The 8,830-nt window shown below is 35.2% G+C and overlaps 2 protein-coding genes and 1 non-coding gene across 4 annotated transcripts; 1 reads left to right on the forward strand and 2 right to left on the reverse strand.

Moving 5' to 3' along the window:
• Positions 1 to 682: 682 nt before the first annotated feature.
• LOC111452162 (GTP-binding protein YPTM2-like) lies at positions 683 to 5,163 on the forward strand. The gene is made up of 8 exons (XM_023092738.1): positions 683 to 901; positions 1,803 to 1,875; positions 2,263 to 2,310; positions 2,402 to 2,449; positions 3,538 to 3,609; positions 3,707 to 3,862; positions 3,961 to 4,064; positions 4,786 to 5,163. The coding sequence occupies exons 1-8, from the start codon at positions 888 to 890 to the stop codon at positions 4,877 to 4,879; spliced, it is 609 nt and encodes a 202-aa protein (XP_022948506.1). The 5' UTR covers positions 683 to 887; the 3' UTR covers positions 4,880 to 5,163.
• Positions 5,164 to 5,634: 471 nt separating this feature from the next.
• On the reverse strand, positions 5,635 to 7,869 carry LOC111447411 (pentatricopeptide repeat-containing protein At4g16835, mitochondrial). Of its 2 annotated transcripts, XM_023086691.1 has the most exons (2): positions 7,120 to 7,869; positions 5,635 to 7,041 (listed from the first exon to the last, which is right to left on the reverse strand). In XM_023086691.1, exons 1-2 carry the CDS (start codon positions 7,703 to 7,705, stop codon positions 5,726 to 5,728), a joined length of 1,902 nt encoding a protein of 633 aa, XP_022942459.1. In that variant the 5' UTR covers positions 7,706 to 7,869; the 3' UTR covers positions 5,635 to 5,725. The 2 variants fall into 2 exon arrangements, with proteins under 2 accessions (XP_022942459.1, XP_022942378.1); XM_023086610.1 differs by having other exon boundaries at positions 5,635 to 7,869.
• Positions 7,870 to 8,694: 825 nt separating this feature from the next.
• Positions 8,695 to 8,767, reverse strand: TRNAE-CUC. Its single transcript has one exon. It is a non-coding gene; the product is annotated as a tRNA-Glu (tRNA).
• Positions 8,768 to 8,830: the final 63 nt, after the last annotated feature.

Here is an 8,830-nt window from a genome sequence, read left to right on the forward strand (position 1 = left end):
ATATATATTTTTTAAATTGAATTATAAATTTTAATTAAATGTCTAAAAATGAATAAATAAATATTTTATGAACTATTTTTTTTTATTTTATTAAAATAAAATTGTGAATGTGATGTCTCGAGGAGGAGAACAAAACACCTTTTATAACAATGTAGAAATCTTCCTGTAATAGACGCGTTTTAAAGCCTTGAGGAAAGCCTGAAAATGAAAGTCTAAAGAGAACAAATCTGTTAGCGGTGGATCTGGAGTATTACAAATGGTATCAGAGCCCCACACCCGACGATGTGTCAGCCTTCTCGCTGTTTCTCGAAGGGGGTAGGCACGAGACGGTGTGCCAGTAAGGGGCCCTGAAGGAGGGTGAATAGCGGTGGATTTGGGTCGTTATAGTGAATATATGACTCGATTAACTCGAACTAAACAAATCCAAGAAATGAATGTAATCTCGTCCTCTAACCTGTTTAAATAATGAAAAAAAAAATCTTTGCACTCCCTCATTCCCTATTTACATCTTTAATAAATTACTCTTAAATTTCTATTATAGGATTTTGAATTAATATAAACCTTACTTGACTTAGCTTCCTTGTCATTAAATATTTTGACTTGGACAATATCGTAAATTAATTGGCAACACGTGGCATCATCCAAAAGGCTTATGCTACGTCATTACGGAACTTCTATTTTCAAACTTATTGCGCTGCAGATTTCTAGGTTCTTCAGAAACGCAAATCCAAATCATTCTCCTTCTTCTTCTTTCACTTTCATTCAACAAATCCGTTTTCTCCGGTGAATTCCTCCGCATTCCAATCGAAACTCGCCGGGAAAATTCACGCCTCTCCAGTACTGTGGTGAATTCTCTCTGATTCCGTCGATCTCCGCTGCTCATCGCCATGACTCCTGAATAGTAAGCTCGAATTCGTTTCCTCTGATGATGTTGATCTTTTGGAAATTCTTCGATTTCGATTTAGTTTTCGGAACTTGTGCGTTTTTTTTTTTTTTTAATCATTAGCCTAGATCTGGTACGTGGTAGAGAGGTTGTGAGTTTTCTGCGTCTTATCTAGTTTCACCTTCTTAATTTTATTGTCTATAGTCCGGTAAGGCTGAGTATCGATGATTCGTCGTGCTCTTGGTCGATTTATTGGTGTAGATCCTTTCTATTACGAATCAGATCCATACAATTCAATCAACTTCGGTTACGGGTGCTAGATAGCGGATGTTTCTGTGACAACGTTTGAAAATAAACAACGCGTTCTCGATCCTTACATCAAGGCTATACCTCATCGTCGAATGAATTTCATTTTTTTTTAATATCTTCGAAGGTAATTCCATAATTTATGGAATTGCTTAATTAAGTCTCTCTTGTTTTGTGAATTTTGCTGAAATCGATTCAAGTCGAAGTTCCTTTCTGTTTTATATCTCTGTTACTTCCTGTAACCAGCGGTCACTTTGTTTTTAGTGCTGAATTAAGTTTTTGGATTCACGCTCTTTGGCATCATTTGGTCCACAACGATGGGAAACCAGTGAATAATTTGTTTGAACATAGAAGAAACTGTAACGTGTTGATCCGCTTGGCTGGGTTTCCATAGACAAGGATAGATTGTAGAAGATGATTGCTTGTAGCATACACGAAGTGATTTAGTTCATCACCATCATCTATCTTGTTTCAACTTTTCAACCAATATACTCGCTTGAGATGTATCTCTTGTGATTTATGAGAATGCCATATAATATCTGAATAACATTATTTACAATTGCTTTCGATTTTTTTTCTTAAGCTCTGAGCAATTCTTGTTGGCTTCTTGCAGTGATTATTTGTTTAAGCTCTTGCTTATTGGTGACTCTGGTGTTGGAAAATCTTGTCTTCTTCTGAGGTTTGCAGTAAGTGCCCAGCGATTCTACCACCGTTTTGGTTATAATTCCCAGTTCTTCTTTTTGCTTTGAACTATACTGTCAAATGCAAGTAACATTTAGTTTCAATACCTCATATTGATTCACCGTTCGAAGTCCAACCTCAATCACATGTTAGGTGGTTTTGATGTCAACTCTTTATTGTTGCAGACTTATAGTTGAACTACGAATTACCATCTTATGTTTGCTGTAGTGTTCTGTATTCAGTTTTCTGTGTGTGGATGATGTTACAAAACGGCATTTATATGTTATTAGGCGCTGATGTTTATTGGTATCTAATGTGCTGTACTTGTATTAATGGATATATTGTAGGGTTGAAATGTATTTTTAACTTTTTGATATTTTCTTGCCAAACAGGATGATTCATATTTGGATAGCTACATTAGCACCATCGGGGTTGACTTCGTAAGTAGTGATTTTCCACTCCTGGTATTTACCATTGGGTTCTTTGAAGAAATTCATTGTTCTAATACCTGTTGTGTTTCCATTGTTTTAGAAAATCCGCACAGTGGAACTCGATGGGAAGACTATTAAGCTCCAAATAGTAAGTTTAATCTCTCCTAGTTGTCTTCTTACGTAGGTACCATTTTCTTTTACTAAAATTTGGCGTTGACTATAGCAAATAAACATTTCAGTAAAGGATTAGAGGTCTTAATCACATGCCTTCCAGTAAAGGTGGCTAATATGCAGCGTTGACTTTATATCTAACAAAATAAAATTTCCTTTGAAGTAATTATGAAGGTCGCATGTGTAGTTTTCTTTTATTTTCATATCCCTTCTCATGTGCTTTTAGTTGCACGTTAACACCATTTTACTCTTTCATAATTTATATGGAAGTAACCAATTATTTACTTTTGAGATACGGTGGTCTGGGACTCTGGAAAATTTGTTTATAACCTTTTTATTCTTCTAATAAATAAATTAGTCTCGAGTTGTTCCCGAGATATGGACTTGTATAACAAATCAAATACTGGAACAGATTAATGGAGTGACAGTTTTAACTTTTAAATGCAAAATTACCTTTTTCTTGAACGCCACTAAAATTACGTGAAGCTTCTCCATTCAGCACAGTCCATTTTTGTCTTCTTTTCTTCATGTATTAAAATTTTCCATTTCCATCATCCTCGCCGTGAATTTGTATCTGCTCTAGTATGGCAAAAGATTAGTTGTACTGAAAATTCTGTCTCGCTTCTAATAGCACGTACCCTAAGAAAGAACAAGTCTATATGACATTTCTAAAGATAGAGTATAATATGTTACAGATATAATCATCAAGGTCAACCTTGAGCAATTCCTTTGCCCTGAAAGGATATCATTGTTTTATTTAATTTATATAATTTTCCTCGTCTCTGTTTCCTATCAGTACACGCAGAGAGCAAACATAACACGGATCATGACGATTAAATCTACACGGAATATTGTTGTCACAACTAAAACCACGAACTCAAACCTTCAGAATGTTATTCATCTATTTTTCTGTCATAACACTTGTTGAGCCATACTTTTTCTTTGGTCTTGAGAAAAACCTATTCTAAATTTTATTGCCCAATGAACTCCGTCCTCCAAATTATGCATAGCTGTTATTATATTGCTGTAAAGAGGACTAGACAAACTTTTTCTTACAATGTGCAGTGGGATACTGCTGGCCAAGAGCGTTTTAGAACAATAACCAGCAGCTACTACCGTGGTGCTCACGGCATTATTGTAAGAGCCACATACTCCCTAGAACCCCTGTATCTATCTTGTTCGTGGGATTAGTCGTGCATGTTAAATTATTCTGAATCTTGTGTACTTTTGGCAGGTTGTCTATGATGTCACAGACCAAGACAGTTTCAATAATGTCAAGCAATGGTTAAATGAAATTGATCGTTATGCAAGCGAAAACGTGAACAAGCTTCTTGTGGGCAATAAGTCTGACCTTACGGCAAACAAAGTTGTGTCCCATGAGACAGCGAAGGTATTATACTTTGTAGATTCATTCTTTATTAATTGAGTATTTACCTTTTGGCCCTGGAAAAACTTAGAGAAATGGGACTTTATGGTTTCTTATTCTAGGCATTCGCGGATGAAATTGGGATTCCCTTTATGGAAACAAGTGCTAAAAGTGCCACGAACGTTGAACAGGCTTTCATGGCCATGGCTGCTGAAATCAAGAATAGGTGAGTATGCCTAAATAATCAATATATACGTGGTTTTTGATCTACAGCTAAAAGTTCAGGGGATGGATTTATATGATCTACAGCTAAAAGCCTGCATCTTTTTCCAAATCATAAACTACAAACCGAACATAGATTAACTTCTCCATTCAATAACCATTTGGTTTTTGAAAATTAACCCTATAAATACTACTTAATCCTATGTGTTTCATGTTTATATATGTACTTTTTACATGTGTTTTAAAAAATCAAGCCTAGTTTTGAAATAAACTAAAAAAGTAAGTTTCCAAAATCCTATTTTTGGTCTTGGAATTTGGCTAGAAACTCAAATCTTTCCTTAAGAAAGATGAAAGCTAGAGGAGATGAAAACATATTGTAGAGAAATTGGAAGAAAACAAGCACAGTTTTCAAAAATCGAATATTTATCCAATGGGGATTAAAGATATATAATCCAACTCATACTATTCCTAAGCTTTTCAATCCCAAACTCATTAGAAATATGGCCTGTTTGACATCATGAGTTCATACTTAGGTGTCCCATAAGTTTCTTTACATCATATGTTGTTAGGTAATGAAGCTTTGTCCAAAGAAAAGGAATAAGGAGTGTGTTTATTAACTAACTGGCCACTTGCCCAATCCTTTCAATCAACTTGCTCTTAAAGTTAAAGTAAATTACGTGGAAAGCTTGTTTGTTCTGACGTGCAAAACACAATTATTTATGCAGGATGGCGACTCAACCAATGAACAATGCACGGCCGCCAACTGTGCAAATTCGAGGACAGCCTGTGAACCAAAAGTCTGGTTGCTGCTCGTCTTAAAAGAAAAAAGAGGAGAGATCTCTCTATGATTAGCACTGTAACCGTATGGTTGGTTGGTCACGACGCGCATGTAAAACTCTTTGGATTAGCTTTTCTTCTAAAGCTTTGTTTTGTTTTCTTCTCTCCACTATTTACTTTCTTGATCAGCACTTTGTTTAAAATTCCCATTCTTTTCAATGTATTTGATTATCATAACCCAAAAGAAAAAGAACAAAAAAAAAAAGAAACCATCTGTACAAATTAGAAAAACATTATTGGTGAATGGCACTATTTTCCCTCTTATCTTTCCCATTCCTTAATGCCTCTTGGTGGAATTCATCAGGATCCAAACACTAGCTAATTTTGATGCTAACATTTTACAGTGCAGATGGGCTAAACTGCTAGTATTAATTCCATGGTCAAATTAGGTGGATAGTTTTTAGTTCAAATACGAATAGAAAGGTGGTTAATGCGTTAACTAGCTGAATTATGCTTTAATAATACTTTAGTTTTATTTATAGAGTATTTTAGTTTAACTAGCTGAATTATGCTTTAGTTTTATTTATAAAGTATTTTAGTTTCATATTAGCCGTCGAAGGGGTCAAGGTATAATCTCAAAATAACAGGGGTCAAGGTGATCTCAAAATAACAGGGGGTCAAGGTTGGTCAATGAGAAGGGGTCAAGGTTGGTCAATGAGAAACATCTCAAAAATAACAGGGGTCAAGGTTGGTCAGTCAGACGAAGACAGCCCTATGAGAAAGATTATGATCCAAAAATAAATGAGCTAAATGAGAGTCATGTTACAATTCTGTTACAATTCTGTTAAAGAGAAGAACGGAGAAAATAAAAGGACAAAAAGAAATGGGTTACCAGTAATCACCACAAGAGCAGAAACCATTTCTAAAATGATGAAACCTTGTAGTGTCTCTCACAATAATCTCCCTTTTCTCAATCTCCGATATGAACTTGATTGCTCTGTGACAATCCCCACATACTCTCAAGTTTTTAAAAACTCGAATCGGAGTCCCGGGCGCTGTTTTTATCAATCCGAAAGCAATCGCCAGTTTTTCACTGTGCCATAGTAGTAGCTTCTCTTTGTGTTCTTCTTCTACATCATGCAGTACAAATTCAAGGTCTGGAACATACCCAGCCACCTTCATTTTCCCATCTAACTCATTTAGTTTGTTGTGTATTGATGTCAATTCTGGATGAATTCTGTCACCTGATCTGAATTCATGAGTTACACTCTTGATCTCGATCCAACTGTAACCCGGTATTTTAATGACATTGTGTTCTTTCATCATCTTCCTCACTTTAGCCACTCGATCCCATTTGTTCGTCGATGCGTAGATATTAGCAAGCTGTACGTATCCGGTGGCACTCTTGGGGTCAAGTTCTAACAAATTTTTGGCTGCAAATTCTGCCATATCTAGGTTTTTGTGGATTCTACAGGCACCCAAGAGAGTTCCAAAGATTGCAGCATGAGGCTTGAATGGCATCTCATTGATCATACTTACAGCTTCGTCGAGCTTACCAGCTCGACCGAGAAGGTCTATTACACATGTGTAGTGGTCTGGTTTTGCTTCAATTCCAAACTCCTTCATAGACTTGAAATATCGAACCCCGAGATCAACAAATCCAGCGTGGTTACAAGCCAATAGAACAGCAACGAATGTGATCCAATCTGGTTTCATTGCTCCGTTTCTCATCTCGTCGAACAAATGAAGAGCTTTTCGACCTGCACCGTGTTGAGCATAACCAGAAATCATGGCATTCCAAGTGATCACATCCTTTAGAGGCATCTCAACAAACAACTTCCAGGCACTATCCAGATCTCCACACTTGCAGTACATGCTAATCAATGAAGTACAAGCAGTTATATCTTTGGATAATGGAGATTTACTCACCAGATTATGTACTTGCCTTCCCATTGGCAAAGCAGACAAGTTGCTACAGCAAAGAAGAACACTGCTCATACTCGAAGGATTCGGCCTCGCCCGAGTTTCAATCATTGCCTTGAAGAGCTTCAAACCATCCTCGGCGCGACAGTTCTCAACATAACCTGCTATCATAGAGTTCCATGTGACCAAATTCCTCACAGCCATCCTTCGAAATATCCTTTCAGCTAACTCCACCTTCCCAAACTTCATATACCCTGTAAGCATTGCAGTCTCCACAACCACGCTCTTGATAAACGCATTCTTATACAACTCCTCAGCTGCCTCCAAATCTCCATATTCCACATATCCAGAAATCATGGCACTCCACGAGACACCATTTTTCTCCGGCATTACCGAAAACAAGTCAAACGCTTCTTTCATTTGCCCATGCCGGGCAAACCCAGATATCAATGTATTCCAAGAGGCAATATCCTTGACAGGCATCGTGTTAAAGAAGGCCAAAGCAGCCTCAACACCACAGTTTCTCAAATAACAAGCCAACATGATGTTATAAGATACAGAATCTGGTTCAGGAATTTTATCAAACACTTCACGGGCTTCCTTCATTTTCCCAGCGACTTTCGTATATCCCGACAGAATTGAATTCCATGTAACCGTGGTTCTAACAGGCATTTTGTCGAACACTTTGTGGGCAGATTCTAAATCCCCAGCCCTAACAAAGTTGGTGATTGATTTATTCAACGAAACAACGTCAGAAGTGGTTTGAACATGAACTCTTGGGGTCATGTTATTGGGGGAAACCAAATGGGTTCTTCGCGGTGAGTGGTTGGAACAAGAAATGGGAGACGATTCTTCATTCGAATTGACATGAAGGTTCTGGATACGGCGGAATAGAGATGGGGAAAATTGGGCGTATGCCCTTGAGTTTCTAAGATTGATGATCATTTGTCATGGTTGAGATGGAAAAGTGAATATTACCATTTCCAGAGCTCAGTTTCGAGCTTTAATGGCGGACCACGGCGGTAGCTGAGGATTCAAATGTATAGCAGAACCCGTTAGAGAGAGAGACTGAGCCGCCACCACTCTCCCCTCCTATTTCAATTTTTCATTTCCACTAAATCACCATTTTTTTTTCTATCTTTTTATATATATATTTTTTAAGAAATATTAATTTTTTAATTGATAATTACTATTTTCAATATAAATTTCAATTAATAATATTTTATAAATAAAAATATAATATAATATAATGTTTTAACATTATTTTTAAAATTTTCAATACAACTCTATATAATTAAATAAATATTCAGATGAATTTTAAATTTTATTAAAATTATTGAATTAAAATTAAATATTTGAAAGTTTAGAATAAAATTAGAGCTAGGTTTATTACTTTTTTTTTTTTAATTTTTTTTAAATTTAGAAATTTTTATTTATAACATGAAAATTGATGTAATAGAGGTTAGGACGTGTAAAAAATTAATTATACAAATGATTTTAATAATATATTTTAAAATAAATAAATGATAACGGTAATTTAGTCTTATATATGGTTGTAAATAATATCGCATATACTTTCTAATTAGTGTCAATTTTCTATCAATTTTAATAAAAATATCGTTTTTTTTTTTACGTAAATAAAGAAATTGAAAAGTTACATTAAATCATTTATAAATTAATTTAAATATATAAAACAATATGAATATTGCTGATAATTTAGGATTATTTTATATAAATTAGACTAAATAAAATTTTAAAAGAAGAAATAAGCTTTTGATAGAAAAAAGTAAAAAAGTATAAACCAATTCGTTGCTGGAAAGCCAAATAACAAGACCAACTAAAATACAACGGATTTGTGAAATTCAAATGAAACCAATTATCTTAATAAAAAAAATGAGATTTGTTTTTTAAAAAAAAAACAAAAACAAAAATATTTCCGTTGCCGGGACTTGAACCCGGGTCTTTCGGGTGAGAGCCGAATATCCTGACCAACTAGACTACAACGGATCTTTGAAAGTCATTTGAAACCAAATATATTAAGAGAAATAAGATTTGTTACAAACAAAAAAA

The sequence above is a fragment of the Cucurbita moschata genome, unplaced genomic scaffold, assembly GCF_002738365.1.
Source record: "Cucurbita moschata cultivar Rifu unplaced genomic scaffold, Cmos_1.0 Cmo_Scf00001, whole genome shotgun sequence".
In the NCBI taxonomy this organism is placed as follows: Eukaryota; Viridiplantae; Streptophyta; class Magnoliopsida; order Cucurbitales; family Cucurbitaceae; genus Cucurbita; species Cucurbita moschata.

Coding starts and splice junctions, on each gene's coding strand:
- LOC111452162 (XM_023092738.1), top strand. Junction 1,876..2,262: donor GTCTTCTTCTGAGGTTTGCA/GTAAGTGCCCAG, acceptor CTTGCCAAACAG/GATGATTCATATTTGGATAG. Junction 3,863..3,960: donor TGTCCCATGAGACAGCGAAG/GTATTATACTTT, acceptor TTCTTATTCTAG/GCATTCGCGGATGAAATTGG.
- LOC111447411 (XM_023086610.1), bottom strand. CDS start 7,705: ATGATCATCAATCTTAGAAACTCAAGGGCATACGCCCAATTTTCCCCA.